This window comes from Amia ocellicauda, chromosome 3, assembly GCF_036373705.1.
Source record: "Amia ocellicauda isolate fAmiCal2 chromosome 3, fAmiCal2.hap1, whole genome shotgun sequence".
NCBI classification, from domain to species: Eukaryota; Metazoa; Chordata; class Actinopteri; order Amiiformes; family Amiidae; genus Amia; species Amia ocellicauda.
In genome coordinates, this window is record NC_089852.1 from 4445848 (window position 1) to 4472734 (window position 26887).

General features: G+C 38.7%; 2 protein-coding genes across 3 annotated transcripts; both read right to left on the reverse strand.

The window, feature by feature from the left end:
• Positions 1 to 357: 357 nt before the first annotated feature.
• On the reverse strand, positions 358 to 15388 carry LOC136732906 (haloacid dehalogenase-like hydrolase domain-containing 5). Of its 2 annotated transcripts, none has more exons than XM_066697801.1 (8): positions 15137 to 15388; positions 11374 to 11577; positions 11125 to 11237; positions 9996 to 10101; positions 8336 to 8369; positions 6205 to 6379; positions 4128 to 4316; positions 358 to 3528 (listed from the first exon to the last, which is right to left on the reverse strand). In XM_066697801.1, exons 1-8 carry the CDS (start codon positions 15248 to 15250, stop codon positions 3129 to 3131), a joined length of 1335 nt encoding a protein of 444 aa, XP_066553898.1. In that variant the 5' UTR covers positions 15251 to 15388; the 3' UTR covers positions 358 to 3128. The 2 variants fall into 2 exon arrangements, with proteins under 2 accessions (XP_066553898.1, XP_066553899.1); XM_066697802.1 differs by having other exon boundaries at positions 10008 to 10101; positions 15137 to 15387.
• A 1768-nt stretch (positions 15389 to 17156) lies between these two features.
• Positions 17157 to 24360, reverse strand: isy1 (ISY1 spliceosome associated protein). Its single transcript, XM_066697804.1, has 11 exons — positions 24270 to 24360; positions 23511 to 23533; positions 23095 to 23146; positions 21221 to 21286; positions 20745 to 20787; positions 20541 to 20653; positions 19904 to 20021; positions 19390 to 19512; positions 18290 to 18408; positions 17824 to 17913; positions 17157 to 17662 (listed from the first exon to the last, which is right to left on the reverse strand). Exons 1-11 carry the CDS (start codon positions 24270 to 24272, stop codon positions 17555 to 17557), a joined length of 858 nt encoding a protein of 285 aa, XP_066553901.1. The 5' UTR covers positions 24273 to 24360; the 3' UTR covers positions 17157 to 17554.
• Between the last annotated feature and the right edge of the window lie 2527 nt (positions 24361 to 26887).

Genomic DNA, 26887 nt, shown 5'->3' on the forward strand with positions numbered 1-26887 from the left:
TTTGATAGATTTTAAATGGATAAAAAGTAATTTAGTAAAGCATGGTAAACTTCCACATCTCTCGCCCAAATACCTGTCAGCTACGTAACCTACAGACACTTATGTCGTTTCTACACAATAGGTTTAATAAAACAGAAACGCATACCTTTCTAAGGAGGTTCTGGTTTAGTAGCATCTTACACGGAGGATCTGTGACCTTCAAGACCTGCTCAAGGCTTTCCTAGTTCACTATAGAAGGGCCATCCATCCTGAGGCATCACAGAGATGCATATTACACAATTTTCCATTGCAACCATATATTTTAAAATTATAGAGCATTACAAGGTAAGAAATAAAAGTATATAAGAAATGTGAGCAGAAATTTTAAAATAGATTTAATTTTAATACATGGGGAAAGCACAATATGTAGTTTGTACATTAATATAGATGGTCAGCTTCCCATAAATTAAATCACACCATAGTTACCTGTAAAAGAGGAATACGATGGAAAGCAGTGGTACAAGTAAAGATGCAAAACATTCAGATGGTATATATATTAAACAAGTGCCAGAACCAACTATGTGGGTTGTCAACAAGCCTCCCCAGACTTTAATTCTAGAAAAAGGAAATAAAAATCACCAAACCTTTTCTTTTTAGGTATATATTTTAGCTTCTCTTTTCCAATAGTCTTCTGAATAACAACATTTACATTTTGTTTTTGTTTCCATTTGAATGAAGAAGCTTAAGGATAGATGGGCAGACCCCCATTTCATAATTTCAGAGTAATAAGACACTTAATATATTACGCACATTTGGTAATATCTATTGGTAAGGGTTGAACTTTCATTCCAGACTCCCATTCCTTTCTTCAAACCTATATCATACCTCTTTTTGCATTTTACTATAAGAATATACTGCTGACCAAGAAGAAACCACTTGATTGTAGCAGCGTATGTGGAGTAGAAACACTCAGAAATAAGTGTTGTAAAGTTATATTTAATATCTTCATTGTTAAATCTAAATACATTTGAATTGAACAGACTAAATACAGAAAACTCGACATGGACAATATAGGACGTGCATAACCAGATGTGGTTATAAGAGAAAGATTGACAGGAACTCACTGATTTGTAATCTTTCTTTCAAACAGCATATTAAACACGTTCATTGATTTAATTTCAAATCCTGCCTCATTTTGCCATCTGCATTTGTAAGCAGTGTTATGTATCTTAACTTAACACCACCACAATATGATTACACCTGTATTATATTAGCAAATACATTTTAATGCTCCGTGACCATAAAAATGCCAAGTTACTCTCTCTAAAATGCTGCAGCTTATTTTGTCATCCACCACAACTTTAATTATGGGGAGGCAATGATTGCATTGACTTGAGAGCAGCTTGGGTCATTTCGGAGACAAGCTGCAGCATCATGGATGAGGCCTAACCTTCTCATGAAAAGAGCTCTACCTTCAGCATCCCTCCCAAGGCAACATCTACAGCCTTGAAGAATATACTGCACAGTCTTGTTTAATAATACTCAGGCTTTCAAAAACTGTCGAATCATTTTAGATTATCATTATCCAATGGTTTCACTTATGCACGTTACCAGGACATTTAAGAGGTTACTGCACATAAAAAGAATTGTTCTCCCTTGTGGCTAAAATAGTGGATCAAAGGAGTGTTCACTAAACACTAAATGTCATGTGTGTAAGGCCCAGATTATCACCTCAGACGTCAAGTACATTTCACATACCTGCACAATATTCCAGAATATAGCAAATTTTACTCAAGAGCGAATATCAACTTCCTCCTCCTATATTAAGCACCATTAAAAGTCAGTAATATTAAAACATGTTTGTAATACCCTGCTGCAGTGATTGCACCAAATTGTCTGTATAGTTATTTTCAAATACATCTAAAGATTTGTAAATGTAATGTGACCATATCATAATATAGCTTCACTACCAGTACCTGCTCAATATTTATTTATTATGTTTTAAAACCGATATACCTTATCTGCATCTAATGACTAAGAATATACAGTGGAACAAATTGGTAATTATGTTGTATCATAAAATCCGAGCAACATTTTCCAGTTTTTCCAATTGTTGTAAAAGATGTTCAGACGTTAACTCGAGAAGCCATAAACAAAGGCTAGATAATTTAGATAAATGTAAGACAAACATCTTGTATAACATTTTGATCCAGAGATCCACATACAGATACAGATTCATAAAATGAACAAAAACTACTTGTTTAAAAGATTTATATTAAAAAGTAGTGGTTCAATTAAAAACAATATGAAATAAATTACTATTGTTTTGAATACAATAACTGTAATACAGTACATTAAAAACGTGGGGTTTAACATTGTAAATTAGAAGGTTCTTAAAAATGATGCAAACCTTGAACACATAGCAGAGGATTCAGAACACTATTCATACCAAATTGTCTACACAATCCGAATTACATACCAGAAATTGAAGAACGAATAACCGTTAATACATTAGATGGAACATTATTGGAACAAAATGTATAGCCTAAACATTTAATAAGAATTAAATTAATATGTATATTTATAATAAGTACTATTATTTGCCCCACCTCCCCAACCCCATGTGAAATTCAATATTGTTACTTTAAACTTGATTGATAGAGTAAGAAATAATAATAATTAAAAAAAAAAAGTCCTGCATAGACAAATTCATATTTTTGAGAGCTTGAGAGGGCAACGAATGAAAATGGATGACGACAAACTGCTAGAAAACTGGCGCAATGATGCCCAAATCCCCCAAAGAGCATGTCAATGAATCGGTCCGTTACCAGGTGTGGGACTCCCCCATGCAGGGACGTCTCGCCTAGTCCCATCGTCAATTCACAATCAAGAGGTCCATTCATCCTAAATCCATGAAATACAGGACCTTGAAGTCAGAACCCATCACACATGTGCGTGTGCAATTCCCCTGCACATTAAAAACACAAAACAGCGTGTGTGGAGTTTTGCATAATTTTCATACCAAGGATATGAAACGGAATAAAAGAGAAATCTAAAAGTGGGCCACTCAGTTGGAGCTCCGCCGTCAAAGAAAAATCTGCCTCTGAAGACATTTTCTTCTTTGGGGGGAAAAAACGCCTCTTTCAAAATTACGGAGTCACAAATTTCTCCTGCTCGAAAATAAGTTCCACGGCATCATCGACATCCTGAACTATGTGGTCCGGCTCCACCAGGGCCGGGTCGAAGCGGAAGTCCCTGTGGCCGTGAAACACGGTCTCCATGATGGACTCGCTGTGGTCGGCGGGCACCTCCGTGCGCGGGTTATAGACCCCTGTGCAGACCAATACAGACTTGCAGGCCGTGGCGGAGGGGGCCGCCAGCTCGCTCTCCCAGGCATTGTCCACTTCCACCTCCTGGGACACGGTGGTGCCGGACGTCCCGGTGCCGGAGGCCACCTTGGCCCGGGCTTGGGAGCTCTTCCGGGAGGTGCGCTCTTCAAGGTAGCGATTGTACAGGTTAGCGCCATAGATGTCAGTCATGAGATTATCCCTGGAAAAATTGGGAATATAGAAATTTAGGAAAAGGTTCATTTATTGTAGTGGTGGTAATACAAAGAGACCGGAATTAATACAGTGCCATAGTACACCACATCTAAGGAGGGGGGGAATTACTAAGATTTTCGTTTGGCTTAAATACTCGAGACATGAATTGAACAACTCCAATTCCAAGTTTTTTGATTTACTACAATACTACGTTTTCAAATGTTAATAGGCTCTTTGGTCTTCATTTTTGCCCCAGTATCTCCCAAATGATTCCTAAAAAAATTTAATACAATAAACAAAAACACCAAAGTATTGTTCTCACAACAACAGCAAGGTCATATATTTTAAGGTAAATAAATGTGTGTAATGAGAAACCATACACTGATGTGGATTCTTAAAGCTATAAGATAGAAAGTACATTTTATAAAAATACCAAAAATAATACAACCTCTGGCTGAATATGAAGATTTACTTTTCATGACATTATCTTGTGTCATTTTCTCCAGGTGAAAATCATCAGGTTCATCACGGGGAACCCGAATGGACACAATTCCAGCTAAAGCCCTAAAGTTTCCCTGCCACAGACAAACAGACACTCCATCTTACCCAACGGCATACAGGGTTCTGATCGGCTTCCTCCAGCTCCTCTCTTCAGCTTGGGCCCTGATCAGATACTCTGCGTAGTGGTAGGTGACCTCGCTCGGTTTCCCCACCAGGGCCTCATACTTCAGATCTTTACCCGTAATCTTCTTGAAGATGTTTTCTAAGCAGACCAGGAAAGTCCCGTGGCCAAATCTGTGGGGAGCAAACATCAGAAACCTGTGTTGTATTCTTTGCGCCCATTGAACAAGCACAAGCACTCTGCAGTGTACATTAATGCATGAGAAAGACATAGGAGTCTACATGGACTCCTCACTTTTTCCATCCAAACAATGTGGGGAAGCAATAAAAAAGGCAAACACAATGCTAGGGTATATTGTCAATAGTGTAGAATTGAGAACAAGGGCAGTGATGTTCAGACTGTACAATGCACTAGTTAGAGCTCATCTGGATACTGTGGACAGTTCTGGGCTCCACACTTCAAGAAAGATATCGCTGCTCTAGAGGCAGTTCAGAGGAGAGCAACCAGACTTATTCCAGGTCTGAAGGGAATGTCCTACTGAGAGGCTGAGGAACTGAACCTTTTCACCCTGGAACAGAGGAGACTACGTGGGGACTTGATCCAAGTCTTCAAAATCATGAAAGGCATCGACCACATCAAACCAGAGGAGCTTTTCCAGATCAGCAGGGACACACGCACCCGGGGACACAAATGGAAATTGGGCTTCAAGGCATTCAAGACAGAAAACAGGAGACACTTCTTCACACAGAGAGTCACAATCTGAACAAACTCCCCAGCGATGTGGCTGAAGAGACGATTTGGGAAAATTCAAAAACAGACTGGATAGGATCCTGGGATCACTTAGTTATTAATGGACACCAAACAAGCACAATGGGGTGAATGGCCTGCTCTCGATTGGACACTTTCTTATGTTCTTATGTTTCCAAGAAGCAATTCAAATTCAGAACTGCACTGAAGATGGTGACAATTTTATTTTAATTATTAAATCCAGATGAAACCAGCATGTTTTGATGCAGCCACATCAAAGCAATACCCAAGAAAAATGTACATGTAAATATTAGAAACTATGACATACACTACTATGAGTTATAACTGTGTAGGCAATCAGTATACAGCAGCAATAACAATACTCTCCGCGTACATTACAGTCCTCTATAAGTTATGGTTTACAAGTTATTATCCCACCCGAGAAACAGAGCTTAAGGTCCAATTTTGATTTAAATGCATACAAAACTGAAAACGCAGTGCTTTTTACACAATAATAATCTACACTCTCCCAATTTCAGCATACCGATGTGTAGTTTCATTTCCCGTTTTTTCCATGAATCTCAAAAATAAAAAAAAAAAGAGTATGGAAACGAGTGAAAGTTCAATGCATTCCTTGTTCTTAAAATGTCCTACTTATTATCTAAAGGAGAAGCCGATGCCATGCCCAATCCTATAATTCAAGTCTGTTTAACTGGAATAGAGTTTTCCGATGCCAAAGGGAGGAATATGGAAGTGCCCTGAAAAGGTTGTGCTCCGTCAGTTATCTTAATTGCATTACCCTACTGCTCTGTTTGAACGTTATAATGAAGACCATGTATTCTTCACTCTGAATTAGGTAATGCATGGCACCCACCCTCAGTTTGCCGCTTTCCTCAACACGTAGGGATTTTGTCATTTATAAACTGTTCAAGTACGTGTTAAAATGGGTCAAGTGCTTTTTTCCTTCCAGGGTCTTAACATGTAGAAGGCAAGACATGAATACCATCCCTGTTAAATTGTCCCACACTGGCATTCAGAAGAGCGACGTAGATGCGGTTTATGCTGAAGCATTTTTTAACCCTTTGATCAGGAGTGTTAAAGTTAACCCTTTGACCGGGAGTGTTAGAGGAACAGCTTTTCGTTTAAACCAAATTTGCAATTTCAGATTGCAGTCAAGGAGATTTATACTGCCATTTTAAATCTGCCTTTTTTATTCTAGTGTGGCTAATGAAATGAAACCATTTCTATTGTATACCAATAGACAGAGATCAGTCAGGTGTGGCAGCAGAAGATCTGGACCCTCAGGGAGGTTACCTTGGAGAATGTGCCTCAGCCATCCACATGAGGTCCATGTTGCAGGCCAGCAGAGGGAGGTGTGGGAACCTCAGATTTTGATGGGCCGTTCCCAGGTTGCCGTTTGTCAATAAAATGTCTATAATCAGCTGTAGGTTCGTCTCCCATCGGATTGGCTCACCGAAAAGAATGACAGCTGGAATGAGTAAAGGTATGATTATAAGTCCTATAACAGGACAGCAACTTGTCAAGGTAACAATCATATATACAGCTCTGGAAACAATTAAGAGACCACTTAACATTGATTTCTGAACTTGGAGTGGTCTCTTAATTGTTTCCAGAGGTGTATAATCCAACTAGACTATCTTTAGGGATCTGATACATTGTAAAGCTACAGTTACAGAGGGGGGGGGAAAGTATTCGATCCCCTGCTGATTTTGTACGTTTGCCCATTGACAAAGAAATGATCAGTCTATCATTTTAATGGTAGGTGTATTTTAACAGTGAGAGACAGAATAACAACAAAAACATCCAGAAAAAAACGCATTTCAAAAAAGTTATGAATTGATAACTTGATGTTAATGAGGGAAATAAGTATTTGATCCCCTATCAATCAGCAAGATTTCTGGCTCCCAGGTGTCTTTTATACAGGTAACGAGCTGAGATTAGGAGCACTCTCTTAAAGGGAGTGCTCCTAATCTCAGCTCGTTACCTGTATAAAAGACACCTGTGCACAGAAGCAATCAATCAATCAGATTCCAAACTCTCCACCATGGCCAAGACCAAAGAGCTGTCCAAGGATGTCAGGGACAAGATTGTAGACCTACACAAGGCTGGAATGGGCTACAAGACCATCGCCAAGCAGCTTGGTGAGAAGGTGACAGCAGTTGGTGCAATTAGTCGCAAATGGAAGAAACACAAAATAACTGTCAGTCTCCCTCGGTCTGGGTTTCCATGCAAGATCTCACCTCGTGGAGTTTCAATGATCATGAGAACGGTGAGGAATCAGCCCAGAACTACACAGGAGGATCTCGTTAATGATCTCAAGGCAGCTGGGACCATAGTCACCAAGAAAACAATTGGTAACACACTACGCCGTGAAGGACTGAAATCCTGCAGCGCCCGCAAGGTCCCCCTGCTCAAGAAAGCACATGTACAGGCCCGTCTGAAGTTTGCCAATGAACATCTGAATGATTCAGAGGAGAACTGGGTGAAAGTGTTGTGGTCAGATGAGACCAAAATCGATCTCTTTGGCATCAACTCAACTCACCGTGTTTGGAGGAGGAGGAATGACCCCAAGAACACCATCCCCACCGTCAAACATGGGAGGTGGAAACATTATGCTTTGGGGGTGTTTTTCTGCTAAGGGGACAGGACAACTGCACCGCATCAAAGGGACGATGGACGGGGCCATGTACCGTCAAATCTTGGGTGAGAACCTCCTTCCCTCAGCCAGGGCATTGAAAATGGGTCGTGGATGGGTATTCCAGCATGACAATGACCCAAAACACACAGCCAAGGCAACAAAGGAGTGGCTCAAGAAGAAGCACATTAAGGTCCTGGAGTGGCCTAGCCAGTCTCCAGACCTTAATCCCATAGAAAATCTGTGGAGGGAGCTGAAGGTTCGCGTTGCCAAACGTCAGCCTCGAAACCTTAATGACTTGGAGAGGATCTGCAAAGAGGAGTGGGACAAAATCCCTCCTGAGATGTGTGCAAACCTGGTGGCCAACTACAAGAAACGTCTGACCTCTGTGATTGCCAACAAGGGTTTTGCCACCAAGTACTAAGTCGAAGGGGTCAAATACTTATTTCCCTCATTAACATGCAAATCAATTTATAACTTTTGAACTTTTTTCTGGATTTTTTTGTTGTTATTCTGTCTCTCACTGTTAAAATACACCTACCATTAAAATTATAGACTGATCATTTCTTTGTCAGTGGGCAAACGTACAAAATCAGCAGGGGATCAAATACTTTTTCCCCCCTCACTGTATCATTCATTCCGATTAAACAATATTAAAACACTTACATTTGTATATGTAACTCTCCTTCACTAATATGACAGTTTAAATAAACAATAATACAATTACTGGATAAAACAATTGTTGTTACAAATATTAAATAAGTGAATAACTAGATAAATATATCTTACCCTCGATCTTGGGAAGATTCACAGGTGGGGAAGGCTACAATGGAGAAGAAAAAGCATAAAATACTCGAGTGTGGAGTAACCAGTGTCAAAGGAAGAAAAAATGTTCAGAACAGAACTATCCAGAATTACTGGTCCATCTTTTAAACAAGAAGCTATTTTAAGATGCAGCAGGCATGAATCATACTTGCTAAAGGCCACTCTTTCGAGAAAATTATTCCTTATCTTGACCAGCTATAGTATTTCCAAAAGCATTCATCATCCAAATTTCAAAACAGATATTGTTGGGAGACTATCACAGAACCTGAATAAAAAAGGGGTGGTACAGTATTATTGTATCACTTATTACTTTATTTGAAATGTATTGATCTTTTGCAAGCTATACGTAAATAAGTATATGAAAGCTGTATAAAAGCATACATTTTATAGTTTTACCCTTTAGTAATACCTATTTAGGTTGCAGTGAAAATGAAAAATGTACCAAAAAAAAAAAAGGCAAATTGGTTTCCAACTCCTCTTTGTTCACTTTAACCTTTAGTTCTGGTTTTTGTTGACAAATTTCAAAATATCCTACATCTGTGTTTCCTTCAGTTTTTTGTGTCTGAATTTTCTTAAAATTATGAAAAACTGCACAGCTGAAACTTTTTTTGACTACAAATTAATTATAGTCTAACACATTCTCTCTACAGGGCTATTGTCGCTCTCTTAAATTACTAAGCTTTTGGAGAGTTTTAGGACTGCGAAAAGTAGGTGTTCCTTTCCTTGTCGCTTGGTTCTCAAAGTGAAAAACTCAGTACTTATTTCCCTGTTGCCAGACACTCACTTTAACTGCTGTGTTTGTTACAGAAACTTAATTTCCCACCAAAGATAGTTGACTCCTTAAACGTGATTGGTTATGTACAAACAAAGGAGTGACTGGATTCTTGCCACTGCAGCCCAAAATAAAAGCCAACCGCACGACGACAAACTAAAACTATTATTTATTTTCTGTCTTTTAATCCTTTAACTGCTTCTCCTTAAAAATGTTGGAAAGGATGTTAACATTTGTGCTCTTATGTAGACATTTTAAATTCAAAGGCTTCTTTCTCTCTGCTCTACAAAGAACACAGTCCATTTGAAAAGCACTTCCAATTGGTAGGTTTTATTCTTCAACACAGTTATGATTGCAGTGTAGCAAAGGATATGTCTTCAGTAATGAAAGTAAAGCATTTACATCCAGAGGTTTTTAAACCAAATACAGGATTACAAAAATGAACTAGGAGATGTTGGTGTAAAATGAAACCATCAACAATAAATCAACCCGATAGGTCGCCTCTGTGCCAGAAATAAAAATCCTAATGATAATTGATTAATCAGTCTTCACACATTAACAACAATTGCATAACCATTTTGTGTTTCATATCCAGGACTACCTAATACAATATGCTTTAAAGGCATTTACAAATTTCACAAATCTGACCCCTTTCACATTTCAGTCCAAATAGGATCAGTCATGAAACATTTTACTGTAGCACAATATGATGAGTCTGTATTAAAGTTAAAAAGCAATTCTAATTTGATATAGTCTATATTTATATGGATGTAAGTTCCAAAAGATTTAGAACTGCTGGAAATTAATAAAAACATCCACGAGACATTCCAGAAAATCTGGCAAGACATTAACCTTGGAACTCACTGGCATTTTTGGTCTTCTGTTGTGGTCCACCATGTCCAGCAGAGGGAAAGCTTCTCGAAGCATGTCGATCGTGATGGTGTTCGAGAAGCCCAAACTGGGAGAGCAGGTTAAGGATACATAAGCCCCTCATTTCAAAGGATGTGTTGTTAATGTTAACTATGGGGTTGTACGTATAGTGTACTGAATGTGTTAATAAAACATTAAGAAGCTCAATCAATCTTAATATAAATTTGTGGGAAAATGTTAAATAAATCCTGACCCAGATAGTGATATTTTTGTTTTTTTGTTTTGATTGCAGACTAAACCAGCCAAGCCAAGTTCTCTCTCCATTATCCCAGCTGCCCGACAGCATTTCCTCAGCTGGATTCCAGACATTCAGTTTTACAGCCACTAAATTACAATAACAGCTGTGTAGAAGGGCAACAACTAATGAAGCCTTGAGTCCTCCTAGCATTTTTATAGACACAAAAACACAAGAAACAGTGGTCAAGGTCTGAATGCAACTTATTACTTTATACCCCTTTCTATCAAATCTAGTCTAATCTAGCTTTTGAAATTTGATTTCCAATCAAGAACTGGGGGGGGGGGAACAAACACCTACCCATTTCAACAATTTCAGTAACATATTGCATAACTCTTTATAAATCTTTATTAGATTCTGTTTGCTGTCTTATTTAATCATTTTAAACTGTCCAAGCAAACAGTTTAATCTTGCCAGCTGCAAAGAATAACCCACTTCAAGCATCAAGATTACACAGTGGAAGCTGTATGTGGCATGTGGGCAAAAACAGACATGGGGTCATGCATGTTAACACATGACCTATTCTTGGAAAATGGAATTTAACAAAAAAAAGAGCATGTTCAGAAGGTTTGTGTAGGTCTTGAGTTGTATAGAAGCATAAACAGCACTGATTACAATCAATCTTCCATTTGTACTGGAGGCAAAACTGATTTTATGGAATTTAAAATGCACTGATGTTCCCATTGATGTAGAGGAGAAATGCAGGAGGCCCAACTGTTCCCTTTATAAATAAGACCCTTGTAGAATCTGATTCTATACTTCAGGTATGCATTGCGTCACAAGTTATGTTTTAAATTAATACTATACAAAGGATACTTTTTGGTAATATCCAAGACGGGTCCTTGTCCAGACACTAGGACACACTTGTCGTGGTATTTTTTGAACATTTTCAAAGGACTGTGTGACATCATCACCTGGTCCTGGGAGATCTGAAAATAACAACATGTTTAAAAAAAAAAAAAAATCAAAAGCGGTTTACTAAAGTAATGTCATCACATTTTTTTTTTTAACCAAATAGTACTAATATATTAGTATATATGAATGGAAATTAAAAGTGCAACTCACAGACACCCCCAGAATGTGAGACAGCTGGTCAGCTTTAGTCTGGCGAAGACAGTTCCCCGCATTTGTCACAAAAACCACAGGCACCACAAATTGACCCTGAGCGTTAACTAGTTTCTGAAAAGCCTTCTTGGCAGCCGGGATGGGCGTCCTTCCCCGGACAAGAACCCCGTCAATGTCAAACAGGAGGCCAAAGCCTGGCTGGGACTGAAAGAAAAGGAGGGGGTGGGGGGAGAAAAAACAAGGTTTGGTGACTAGGGTTAGGTAATCTAGTACGCAAAGAAGAATCTGGTACATCCTCTAATCTCTTTCAAGCTTTCTGCCCTAACTGTGCACATAACCTCACAGTCTCCATCATATAACAGTTCATACAGATCACAAGTGTTTATCCCCATCTTCTTATGTTGCTGCCTAATATAAACAATCTGATAATCGTGTTTTGTTTGCTTTCAACCAAATGTGTTGATGACACAGATTTAACACACAAATGTCTGAATGCAAACTGAAGTATTAATTGGATTTAAAAAACAGGAGATACACAAGGTGAGCAATTAGCACTTTTCTTGTAATGCGTGTCCTGGTGAGATAACAGCTCATGCTGAGGACTGTTGGGAGTGTTACTCTTCCACACCTCCAACAACAGGTAGGACGTTTGTGTGTGTTGGGTGTAAGAGAAGGAAGAGTACCATTTATTTATCTAGCCTATATATTTTAATACACAGCTCATACAAGATTTACACCTGAAATGACACAGAAGATGTGTAATTTCCCACATAATGAAAAACCGAGATAGCTTGGCAAGCTGGGCTGCTATCCTGCGATTTATTATATATATATATATACAGTGAGGGAAAAAAGTATTTGATCCCCTGCTGATTTTGTACGTTTGCCCACTGACAATGAAATGATCAGTCTATATTTTAAATGGTAGGTGTATTTTAACAGTGAGAGACAGAATAACAACAAGAAAATCCAGAAAAACGCAATTCAAAAAAGTTATAAATTGATTTGCATGTTAATGAGGGAAATAAGTATTTGACCCCTTCGACTTAGTACTTGGTGGCAAAACCCTTGTTGGCAATCACAGAGGTAAGATGTTTCTTGTAGTTGGCCACCAGGTTTGCACACATCTCAGGAGGGATTTTGTCCCACTCCTCTTTGCAGATCCTCTCCAAGTCATTAAGGTTTCGAGGCTGACGTTTTGGCAACGCGAACCTTCAGCTCCCTCCACAGATTTTCTATGGGATTAAGGTCTGGAGACTGGCTAGGCCACTCCAGGACCTTAATGTGCTTCTTCTTGAGCCACTCCTTTGTTGCCTTGGCTGTGTGTTTTGGGTCATTGTCATGCTGGAATACCCATCCACGACCCATTTTCAATGCCCTGGCTGAGGGAAGGAGGTTCTCACCCAAGATTTGACGGTACATGGCCCCGTCCATCGTCCCTTTGATGCGGTGCAGTTGTCCTGTCCCCTTAGCAGAAAAACACCCCCAAAGCATAAAGTTTCCACCTCCATGTTTGACGGTGGGGATGGTGTTCTTGTGGTCATTCCTCCTCCTCCAAACACGGCGAGTTGAGTTGATGCCAAAGAGCTTGATTTTGGTCTCATCTGACCACAAACACTTTCACCCAGTTCTCCTCTGAATCATTCAGATGTTCATTGGCAAACTTCAGACGGGCCTGTACATGTGCTTTCTTGAGCAGGGGGACCTTGCGGGCGCTGCAGGATTTCAGTCCTTCACGGCGTAGTGTGTTACCAATTGTTTTCTTGGTGACTATGGTCCCAGCTGCCTTGAGATCGTTAACAAGATCCTCCCGTGTAGTTCTGGGCTGATTCCTCACCGTTCTCATGATCATTGAAACTCCACGAGGTGAGATCTTGCATGAAGCCCCAGACCGAGGGAGACTGACAGTTATTTTGTGTTTCTTCCATTTGCGAATAATCGCACCAACTGTTGTCACCTTCTCACCAAGCTGCTTGGCGATGGTCTTGTAGCCCATTCCAGCCTTGTGTAGGTCTACAATCTTGTCCCTGACATCCTTGGACAGCTCTTTGGTCTTGGCCATGGTGGAGAGTTTGGAATCTGATTGATTGCTTCTGTGGACAGGTGTCTTTTATACAGGTAATGAGTTGAGATTAGGAGCACTCCCTTTAAGAGAGTGCTCCTAATCTCAGCTCGTTACCTGTATAAAAGACACCTGGGAGCCAGAAATCTTGCTGATTGATAGGGGATCAAATACTTATTTCCCTCATTAACATGCAAATCAATTTATAACTTTTTTGAAATGTGTTTTTCTGGATTTTGTTGTTGTTATTCTGTCTCTCACTGTTAAAATACACCTACCATTAAAATTATAGACTGATCATTTCTTTGTCAGTGGGCAAACGTACAAAATCAGCAGGGGATCAAATACTTTTTCCCCCCTCACTGTATATAAAATAAATGTACAAGTTTCTTTTAATACATATATTTTTAACTAGCCTTCAGTGGAAAACAAGATTTGGTTAGGAAAAAAGAAGCAGACACTAGCTGCTAAAAAGTGTTACTGATCTTTCAGTTTCATTTTTCATGAAAAGCAGTCACTGCTTCCAACTTAATCATAATTTTCAATGTAAGAATTATCTATTGATGAATTTCAAAGCATACATTTAAAAATTCTGGCCTGAGATCCTCTAATGTTGGTTCTTCAATAAAGCAATTCTTATAATAATTAATTAGAAAGTATAGGAATATAGGGAATATACAAAAACTATTTATCACAACTAATACAATAACATGCAATATTAAATAACCATTCATTTCCTACTGAATGCATTATTTATTATCCTGTGAAGCCCAATCAAAACGTTATTTTACACTGTACTGTTCTCCATTATGCATTCCTTTTCAATGCATAATGAAAGCAATCATAGCTTATTATGTAACCTGTGTACAGCAATATAATGATGGGTTATGTAGATTCAAAATGTCGCAAATTGAAGACAAGATTGTGCAGAATAATAATAATAGCATAGAGCAGCAACTGGCGTGTTAAAAGAAAGCACAGGGGCAGTCAGTGCATGAAACCCCATCTCAGAATATATTTGGTTGACTAAGCACTGAGGAAAATGGTTGAGTCACTGGACTGAAGGACAAAACGTGAAAATGGAACCCTTTCCTATTGTCATACAAGCTAGACAATGTATTAAAGCTGCATTATGTGCACACACACACATTTATAATGCTTCAAAATATTGCATAAAACTACCAAAACAGGAAAAACGTCAAAGGTATGTCGACCAAGCCATGATTCACTGGGGTGCACATACACATAATTGGCTATACGTGTATACAATGTCTGGATTGTCATTTACACATCTGTGGTCTGGGGGTAGGAGTCTAGCAGCCGTTTACAGACAACGCTGTTCTTTTATAAAAAAAAAATGTTTTACAGGATTCACATGACCATAACGAAAGTCAAACCTATACAAAATAATTTCCCTCAAAAACAAACTGTAACAGAAGTAGTAGCAGTCCAATAGGGACTGAGCTACTCTGCGACTTTGATCAAAGTCAATAACATGGAGCTTCTTTTTAGATGTGTATGCCACATAAAATAAACTTAACGGGAGTTATGCACCGGGGGAATGATGCCCTGAATGAATGAACACTTAAACATCTTAAACAAAACCCAAAGGCGCTATTCAGTAGCGTGTGCTGTATCACCGCGCACAGCGACACTCGGGGAATCCTCCCGCAAACACGCAGCAGATCCCCCGACCCTCACCTTGCTGTCAGCGGCGGTCCCGCACATCCCGCACTGTGACAGCCGCGTTTTCCGCCCCACTTGCCGGCTACAGAGGACATTCACAGCCCGGATCCAAGGCGACAGAGCCCTCATCTTCCCCTCGAAAGCGCCGGGGACACGAAAAACAAACAGCAGCTCCCCCGAAACAGAACGAAACCGGGCGAGAGAAGGGCTGCCCGAAAACTGCCTGTCTCCTTCCTGCCCTATTCCTCCTAGTAGTCATATATTTTCTAGGGGGGAGGTGACGTCATGACCACAGAAGAGGAGGTACCACATGTTACTGGGGGAGGAAGCGCTGGCCCCCGTGTGACGTCACTGTTCCAGAACGCCGCTCTTTTGGCTACATTGTAACAAAAGAAAAGAAAAAAGGGCTGCATGGTTTCGCTGGCTGATCGCAATTTATTTTGAAACTATAACGGTTTCGTGAGTCAGTAATGAATCCTCACAGGAAATTCAAATTCTTTGGTGCGGACAGTGTGCGCGATACAGACTGGGGGGGGGGGGCATCTACACGAGGCTGCACAGTGTGTTTCAATCAAATCAACTTGCACACGTGTAATTCAGACATAAAATATGACATAATAGATCAGGCGTGGAAAGCACTAGAGTAGGTGAAACAACACAGTTTTTTGGAAAGGAAATTAGTAAGTGTTTTAATCCGCATGGTCATCCACATTTGCATGATTTAATTGTCTTACAGAGTTTGAAGTATTGTACTTGTCTGTATTTATCATTAGAAAATACCACCAGAAATCATATTCTTTTATTTATACTGGAGGGGACTGAAGCGTTAACTATATCGATTTTAAAAAAGCTGTCTTTTATTAGGATGTTAAAAGGGTTATTATACATAAAGATCATAGAATTGTACTGCGTGGTCAGGCAAGCTTTCAAAACTACTATTTAATGAAGGTCACATTAAAAGTAATTTTGGTCTCAAGTACCACACTATATGGCACACCGTTTTCAACGAAGGAAATCACGCTGCATTAATAAAATCTTCTAATGGCCCATAGTGAAAAGCAAATATAGTTTCCTCCAAAGCATTGCGGGCCTGGTGGTATATCTTGTGTGTAATCTAACCTGTTAGATATCAATTTCAAGCACTCAAGGTGCAATTATTTGAACTAATTTCTTTCATGTGCAATAATAACTTCATAAACAATAACTTAATAAAGGGTCATTTAGATTTAATGGAAATGATCAACTAGCAATAATCATATCATTTTGTTAAACTTCTGCACATCTCACCCTGTAATTTCAGAAGCACAATAATGAAAATTACCAATGATGAATGCTTAGAAATGTGCAGTAACTGAATAGAAATAAAAACAGATTGCAATGTTATACCTAACACCTACAAGTGAGCCATAAAGACCATTCCAAAAAAGTACTGTGATTTACAGTACTACACAGAGACAATGCAGTGTAAACACAATGGTATAACCACTTTACTGGCAAACACCAAACTATGTCAAGATCTTGAAACACAAAGTTAGAATATAACCAGTAGAGCAATGAGTATTTGAATTCTTTACTACAGAGAAGAACATTGGGAAAGATATAAACATAAAACTTCATTGACTTGGTCATCTGAGCCCACAAATGCTGATAAAAGATGTAGAAATAACTTCGATGTAGAAATAACTTCGCTGCTCATTAAATCAAATAATTAGATTTTGCCTTGATTTTAAAAGCCTGACAGTAATTTCATTTTTATGCTGCTCACATGCAACTGTCTGCTTCCAATTGGTTTAAATCATGTTCAATTTGAAGGCATTACTGCTATTCATAGATATAACCCCCATTCACCCTTTCCTGTCTCACCTGAAATATCTAACCATTATTTCATCCACTGGCTTATCAGACGTAACAATCACAGCATGTGGATGTTCAATTGTGTAAGCAGCAGATTTAATACTTGATGTTTGCTATCCACTTTTCAATAGCCATACTGATAAGAGAAAACAGCACAAATAATGACATGTATGAAACAGCATAATACACAAGTCAATACAACATTTTATTAAAATACACTCAATTCATTTTTAGAAAATACATTTTAAAGACAATGCAGTATGCAGTACGGTAGTACAGATTAATAAAAAAGTTATTTACAGTATTTCTTGTTCAACGTTTGAGACCTACACAATATAGCAGGATACATGTATCTTATGCATTGGAACACTTTTACTGACATGTATGTAAGTGTAACTCACTGCACATGACCTTTAACACTGCTGTGAGTCTGAAAAGAAAATATCCTCGTAGTAAATATGTTATCTTGCAAACGGTCTGTGATGTAGCTACTTAAACGCCTACTTTACATCTGAATTGCAGATGTGCGGCACATTGCAGAGATCAAGACTTGAGACCCATCCTAGTCCGTCATTCCTGCTATAATCCCAGGAGTGTTTTAGCTTCTTCGCTTTGTGCCATCAGCGTCTCACTGGCGTACTTCTGCAAGAGCTCCATCTTCTTCCTTCTGACCAAGGCTTCCTCAATCTGCCAGAAAGAAAATCAAATGCATATGCATGAGATAAAGTCTTGTATATCTTATGTGGTTCTCCACCTTTTTTGCATGCTCAGAACAGGTTTTAAGTTTCTACTGACTGCATGATGACTCTGTCCAGGGAATGACTTATACTAATTTCTCCAGGTCTTACCTCTTTCTGTGAGGGTACAGGGACATGGGCTATAAAGGACTGTGATCCTTCCTCTCCTTCCATTAATTCTCCCATGTCTTCATCAGAGTGCTAATTGACAAAACAAAAGAAGTGGCATAGTTTATTTAGCTCCAGGTTAGGAAGCATCAGATAATTAGTGAATGCTGCATCTTCACTGTGTTAGTATTGTCCTGCTCCGGTCATCAGTATTCACACACTTCTTCATTTTGCTTCATTTTGTAAAGATTATTTTATTCTGCATGAATTTTCCAAAACAATGTAAACATCTTACATCAGGTGTTGACCTAAATCTAAATATAACATTTAAGTCTGGTGTAGTGTCCTTGATTAACAAAAGCGCACACAAACAATATACACAAATTCAACCATCCACAACAAATTATGAGAATATCTCATCAAAAACAATCGTAGTTCGTTGGCCTAGTGTCACTAGCTCTGTGATTACCTCATCATCGTGCACTGCGTAAATATATTCCTCCTCCTCCTCTTCCTTGTCTCCCAGTCCTCCTCCAGCCAGCCGAGCCTCCCTTTCTGCCTTCCATTTCTCCACCGCCTCTGCGATGACTAATAGCACCCAAAATCAAGACACAGCCCACATACGTCTGCCACCACACCCGAGTGTCAACGCCTAGAACCTCACTAGCTTTGATTAATCGACTTCTGCGCCTAAACACAGATACTGGCAACATTTCAGAAACACAGGCATTGTATCACAGGTAGAGTTATTCCATACCTTCCAATAAAACTTGTCTATACATTCAATTACAAGTTGAAGTTTAAATTAACTGATTTTGTAGCCTAATTTCCTTTGGCTTTCAAGAACAAGACATGCATTTTTTTTTTTAAATACATGACTTTTTTTTAAGGTCTCAATCCAAAAACGCTTCTCAACTGTTAATCTGGGATAAAGCACTTTGCATGTCATCTTGTTTTAAATGTTATATGTGAGGGTTTGTTACACTTATCTTGTCCTCATAATGGAAAGCATAAGACCCTCTTGAAAGTAATTAACAGATCTGATTATATTACTGAAAATAAACAGTCTTCGTTTCCTCGTGCGATTAATTCCTGCAGGCCCGTGATTGAAGCACGTCTGGTCTAATTTTGTGACACACAGTAAATAGTTCTCTCATATGACACGCATTACCTTTACTTGGCTATCCGTGCAGGAGTTGAACATATTTAGGCAAATTAGAAACCTGCTGCCTTACAGACATGCCAATTACCATGAAGAGGTATTAAAATAGTGTGTGTGTCCAAGTAGGGGCCTAAGGGAACACAACTACATTACTGATGATTAAGAACTACTACTTGAAACTATATGGAACTGGCACTATATATATAGTATAGAATATAGTAAATTTCTCCCTTTAAATTCACTTAAGTGACTATATCTCAATGCCCAGAGCTAACTAAATGTGTTGTATATTCATATTTTACATTACAGCACATTATGTAAAAATATATATATTACAAAACTGCAAGTGAGGTCCAACTTTTATCACGCTTAGTTACTAAATACAATTCATTCTGAGACTGCTTTACCTTGTTTCTCATATTCCTGCTCCAAAGGCACCAAAACCCCGTCATCTTCGTCTCGGTAGCCGTAGTACTCTGCATCGATATCCTTCATCAGCTCAGCCCGAGTCTTTCTGGGAGGAGGGATTGCTTGAAGGATAAAACAAGAGAGATTAAGTTGGACGTGAACAACATGAAAAGAAAAATGTAAAACAGACGTATCACTGCAACCTCTAATGGGTGTAAAACAATCAAATTGAAACCATATGGGAGGAATTCAAAATGCCACATCTAGTAATGCCCAAGACACCCAAAATAATAATACCAACTATGTCAGTCAGTTCTCATTGACTGCGATGAAGTGATGACATTGCTCTTAAACAGGCCAAATCTAACAGCTTATCAATAGTTTTTGTATAAACAAATGGGTTTACCTTGTTAATGGCCCATTGCTAATTGTTAAGAGGAATTTGGGGTCTGCCGTCCCACTAGAACTTTAAAAAGCCGACAGATACTGTACTTTGTTCTCTCATTGACTTACGCTCTCTCTCGAATAGCTCCCTGACTCCAGGAAGGTCTTTGGCAGCACCAAAATACTTATATCCTCGGTTTCCAGGCACTTCCTTGCCTTCGTGGTCCAGCATCTTAGGTCCAACTCTCTGGAAAGAAATGTCCACATTCATTAAGACAATATTGCAATATTATAGCTCTACCATGTAAGCACCTGCTTTTTATATTGAGAGCTTGGCTATCAAATCACACCATAAACAATTAAGACAATGGACTGGACAATTTGGTTAAAGCTTATGTTTTATTTGGTTAAAGAGTTTTCCAAACAAAGTCTTTGAACTATCTCAAGTACATTTACAACGTCCTCAATCTTGTGTTGGGATAATTTCTCAGGAAAGATAGTGCACATATTTCAGCTGCATGTGTTTCAGAGACTTATTAATGCAGTAAATCCAGTGTAATGTGCCTGGGGTACTGAATTCTGTGTTCGGCACTATTTCTGAGACCAGATGAAATTGATTAAACACAATCAAGTTTATTGGTAACAGAATAAAACTGACTTTTAAACAACAATTTATGGGGGGGAGAAGGACTGTATGTTTATATTTTAGCATAAAATCTACAACATAACTTTTTAAAATATCTTCAGAATAAGAGTAATAACTTACGCCATAATCAGGACCTCCCAGTTCCTTAATCCGAACCTCCCAATGTCCTTTCTCCCGAAGAAGCTTGTTGATTTCATCATTAAGGTCGCGGATCTTAAATTCTCCCAAACCAGCTGATTAAGTCCAATAAAGCTACAATTAATTTCATACTGCTAACAGAGAATATTCAATATACGCATTTTAAAATTGCACAAAAGAGCTCACCATTTTGAATCTGAGCCACCTTCTTAGATATTTCACTGATGATCTAAAAACAAATACAACTGTTTAGCCATAAAGTTACAGGACAAATGCAATGATGGTATGAAGTCCTTATAGAGACTGAAATTATGCTAGCCACAGCACACTCTAGTGGTCAAATTACCATATAGTTAATTAGTGCAGTATCACAATCGCATTTTAAAGCAGGAGCCGATTATCAAGGGTTACAGTTACAGAGTTACCGGAGCTCCTGTGTAATTTAAGTGTTTATTTGTTTAATTGTGCACATTTAACCTTGTGCTCAGGTCTAAAGTAGGTAATGCCTCGACGACACCTTGGGTCTAAAGCAAGTAATGCCTTTAAGACACCTATGCAATCTGCTGGACTACAGCCTTTGAGAATGGGAATTCAGGATGCCCATTTTAAATATATTTACGTATTTAATGCATACCACACATGTAGATCTCATGTTATCTTACCTGTCGCCTCCACTTTTCTGCTTTTGGCAATTCATTACACTCAGATGCAAGAAACGGTCTCCTTTCCTGTAACGATCAAACACACTCATACAACCACAACTCTGCAAATGCACACAAATTCTTGCTTTTGCGAATCAAATATAATATAAATTTGCTGAAAAACAATAGTTGATATAGGTACGTAAAGTGGAAGTATAATTTTCTACAATTTCAATTTCTTTCAATTTTATATTGAAAGGCAAAAATACAGTGAGGGAAAAAAGTATTTGATCCCCTGCTGATTTTGTACGTTTGCCCACTGACAAAGAAATGATCAGTCTATAATTTTAATGGTAGGTGTATTTTAACAGTGAGAGACAGAATAACAACAAAAAAATCCAGAAAGATGCATTTCAAAAAATTTATAAATTGATTTGCATGTTAATGAGGGAAATAAGTATTTGACCCCTTCAACTTAGTACTTGGTGGCAAAACCCTTGTTGGCAATCACAGAGGTCAGACGTTTCTTGTAGTTGGCCACCAGGTTTGCACACATCTCAGGAGGGATTTTGTCCCACTCCTCTTTGCAGATCCTCTCCAAGTCATTAAGGTTTCCAGGCTGACGTTTGGCAACTCGAACCTTCAGCTCCCTCCACAGATTTTCTATGGGATTAAGGTCTGGAGACTGGCTAGGCCACTCCAGGACCTTAATGTGCTTCTTCTTGAGCCACTCCTTTGATGCCTTGGCTGTGTGTTTTGGGTCATTGTCATGCTGGAATACCCATCCACAAACCATTTTCAATGCCCTGGCTGAGGGAAGGAGGTTCTCACCCAAGATTTGACGGTACTTGGCCCCGTCCATCGTCCCTTTGATGCGGTGCAGTTTTCCTGTCCCCTTAGCAGAAAAACACCCCCAAAGCATAATGTTTCCACCTCCATGTTTGACGGTGGGGATGGTGTTCTTGGGGTCATTCCTCCTCCTCCAAACACGGCGAGTTGAGTTGATGCCAAAGAGCTTGATTTTGGTCTCATCGGACCACAACACTTTCACCCAGATCTCCTCTGAATCATTCAGATGTTCATTGGCAAACTTCAGACGGGCCTGTACATGTGCTTTCTTGAGCAGGACCTTGCGGGCGCTGCAGGATTTCAGTCCTTCACGGCGTAGTGTGTTACCAATTGTTTTCTTGGTGAATATGGTCCCAGCTGCCTTGAGATCATTAACGAGATCCTCCCGTGTAGTTCTAGGCTGATTCCTCACCATTCTCATGATCATTGAAACTCCACGAGGTGAGATCTTGCATGGAGCCCCAGACCGAGGGAGTCTGACAGTTATTTTGTGTTTCTTCCATTTGCGAATAATCGCACCAACTGCTGTCACCTTCTCACCAAGCTGCTTGGCGATGGTCTTGTAGCCCATTCCAGCCTTGTGTAGGTCTACAATCTTGTCCCTGACATCCTTGGACAGCTCTTTGGTCTTGGCCATGGTGGAGAGTTTGGAATCTGATTGATTGATTGCTTCTGTGGACAGGTGTCTTTTATACAGGTTACGAGCTGAGATTAGGAGCATTCCCTTTAAGAGAGTGCTCCTAATCTCAGCTCGTTACCTGTATAAAAGACACCTGGGTGCCAGAAATCTTGCTGATTGATAGGGGATCAAATACTTATTTCCCTCATTAACATGCAAATAAATTTATAACTTTTTTGAATTGTGTTTTTCTGGATGTTTTTGTTGTTATTCTGTCTCTCACTGTTAAAATACACCTACCATTAAAATTATAGACTGATCATTTCTTTGTCAGTGGGCAAACGTACAAAATCAGCAGGGGATCAAATACTTTTTTCCTTCACTGTATGTATATATATATATGTATATGTGTGAACTCTTCACTAACCTTAACTTTTCCTTCTTCTAGCTGGGCCTGGCGAAACCGGGCCAGGGCCGTCCTGAAAGACAGAAACAGCAAAATGATTATGAAGAAAATAATCTAATGTCTACATCACCATTCTAATACTTTTACTAGATTTGGTCCCTGTTTGGACAGTAGATCAGCACAATTTGCATTCTAATATTTCATTACAACAGGGTATGAAAAACTGAATATAGAATAATTCAAATGTATTTAAACTAGTTAACATTTTTTACAAAACAGAAGGACTTTCACATATTTTCACACAGAGCTTTACATAAGTCACTGAATTACAGGTAACAGAAATAGCCTAGATAAGTAAAAATACCAAAATTCAAAAGCTCGAATCAGCAATAAAGCAGATGTGGGACAGTGGAGAGGAAGAAAGAAAGAATACGTACATTGCTTTCTCAGCGTTTCGAGCCTATTGTAGGAAGAAAGAGCAAAAACAAACCTGTGTCAGTGCTGTGACAGAAGTATTTACCAAAATGTAAATTCATATTCTATGGAATACTTTCTTTGTAACCAAATCAGCATTGGATTCAAGTGAACTGTCTTGAAGATGCAGATTTTATTATAGCAGTCAATACAAAGTCAAGCATATCACTGTGACCTAAATCATAATATTCTGGACACATTAATTATGATCAATTATAATACTCATAACAAACTAATACATAATATCTTACGTAACAAATTCAGAATACACATCAAAGTTAAAACTGAATAAATAGCTGTCAAAACAGTTCAAAATACATTCCCTGCAAAAACAAAATCACAAAGCAGGAGCTGGGAACATTGGTAAAGTTAAAGTAAAATGTAAGATTACACACTTTGGGAAAATCGTACACATAAGTGTTAAGCCAAGTCAGAGAAAAGATACCCTACTGCAATAAATAAGGCAATTAATAAAGGGAAAGTCTTCACAATTGTATTTCAGTTTATAGTTTATACATATACCATTCGTCATTACAACATAAACCAAGTTACTGAATTAAAAAGTAGGCTATAGGACCACTCGACTGGGTTTACATTTGTTTTCTATAAGCTTACAGTTGAAAGTAGAGTCTATATTTATATTATTACTTTAATTATTAAATTAGCTAAACAACACTAGGCACATAAGTGTGTAAATAGAAAACGTTAAAATCTCTACATACCATATTTGTTGTTCAGGTTCGACTGCTGTCAACACTGCAGCGTTTCCCCCCACTATCGCACGCCGCAAGGAAACAGGAAGTGATACCTCCCAGGGTTAGAGTTCAGAGGTCAGGCAGTGCTCAACCAACCGGAAATGATACCGTCCATGTGTCGAAGTGTAGAGGTCATCGCCGAGCCAATCAATCAAATCGCCTAAGCTTTTTATTTAAATATATTTATTAGCGTGGACGTTACGGGAGCAACGGTATGAGGTTGGAAAAGAAGATACGAATTGCGTTTACCAAATAAATTAAAAAATATCATATTATAAACGTGTCTGTTGCAAAATCAATATTCCTCCACAAAGAGGCAGGGGTGTGTGTTGTGCGCTTAAATGGGGTAACGCAGATTATTAAATATTATTAGTCACGTTTACTGCGAATCAAGCTCGGCAACTGATATTAAATACTGCATATCACAAAAATATGTTCACAATAAGGTGGTACATGTGAGCACTGGATCTGTATTTGAGTGACACTATGTAATGCATTCCTTACTCTGCTGCCTACATTTAACATCTGATGTGGGCAATAAGTAGGAATGCTAGAGTAAATCACGGACTATTGCGCAGCCACTGCATTGAGTGTTAACAGTGGTGCTTTCTGATATCCATACATTAAATAATAATAACAGCACGGCAGCCCAACTGGAAGCGTTGCATTTAACCATTTCGCCTATGAAATTATTAATTTATTGGTGTTTTCCAATTTCAGATCATATTATTATTTAATAATATAACACACTATTAGTATAGCTGCTATATTATAGTATAGCTACCAATCTACTTACTATTACTGGTGTATACTACTTTTAAACAAAATTCTACTACTACTTTGATTACTATCACTGATATTAACCAGTATACTACCATAAAAATAATACACATGCAGACAAACTATCTCAGATAAATTAGTCTAGTTGGAAATGTAACAATTCAAGGTCATCTAGATGTTTGATACTCCTTTTCTGGAAATGTTGAAAAGTCACCACTTTTATAATAGATATTGAAATGTATTGTTTAATTAGCTTATCTGAAATAAACACTGTCTTAGTGTATCATTACAGCTGTTTTAAACTTGTCTGTTTAATTGTTATTCTGTATGAGCATATATAAGTACAGGACCAGAGAAAGGCAAGAAGACATTCATTTGCTTTGAGGAAAGGACATTATGGAGATTTTCCAAAGTCTTTCTAGGAGCTCTGAGAACTTGACTAGGGTTTCAGTGTGACAGACAGGTGGACTCCTGCCCTGACGCTGCTCGTTTTAGACACAGAAACTGACTCCGGTTGCGCTGACCTCTCTGGCTGCTTGGATGGTGACATCACTTGTGCTTCTACAAATATCTACTTGTGCTTCTTTTGGATAGGACAAGGCAGAGGAAGTGTATCTGTGTGAATGGAATGTGCTGTGGAAAATATGTATAATATATGTAATATATATGTATGTATGTTTAATACAATATGTTTAATACATTATTTAGGCAGTTTGAAAAATACAGGCAGAAGCTTTGGTAAAAACCCCATTTAGTCATCCTTTTGGGATTTCATGTTAAATATCTATTATCCTAAAGTGCGGCTGGTTAGATCAAGGTAATCCAAAAGAGGATGGGGTGAATGGTTAGGTTTTTTTTTGCAAACAGGCACTATTGTTTGTATCCTTTGCCACTCATGATGCATTTAGAATCAACAGTAAAACACATTAATGAGTTGAAGTTTGTCAGGTTAAAGGGAGTATATTTATAGTGAGTGAACTCCGAGATATGCAGACCTCTTCCTGCATTTCAAATTCAGGGATATGAGTATGTAGGTCTGCATACATCCCGAGTCCTTGTTAAAGGCCACGGCATTATTGTGTGATTTAAAATCTACTACAAAACCACTACTGCTAGAGTACATTTTGAATCAGATAGTAAGCTGGATCTTGTTACCTTTCGAAAGGAAGTTATAATGTAAGCTAAAGATGGATAACTGGAAATAAAAAAATAACATAAGGAACCTTCAATGTGTGTTCAGGCAAGCGGCCTACAAAGCAACCAGATACAAATGAAACACCCACACTTTTAAGAGACCTTTTTCTTTCTTAATTGCTCCTGCCCCGTTTCCTTACTATATCAAGAGCTTATGTCACAGTGATGAAGAATACTGTCTCTGGTGATGCCTGCAGAGAATACAGTCCTTTGTGTGTGTCAGTCTAGTGTGGCTGTGGGATGACAAGTCCATTGTCGGGGGCTGTGCAGTTTACTGACTGTCTCAGTATCTGCTGACAGGACCGTTTGGAAGCACACTGTGGATCCTAATTCCAATTATTCAGCACAGAAACCTTATCCTCCGCTCACCCACGGCTCTGCCACGGCTCACATCAATTTAGAAATTGTTGTGATATCAGCGATTTGGAAATAAATAGGAAAAGTCACAGATAACGGCAAACAAGGTCAAGATTTATTATGAATGATCTATCGAAGTGGCTTCAGGCTTGTGCTTTCATTTCCAATTGGACAGTGTCACCCGAGAAATATAATTGGCATGTTAATACAGTGTCTCTTTTGGGAGGGCGGTTGTGGAGAACATGTAAAGGCAT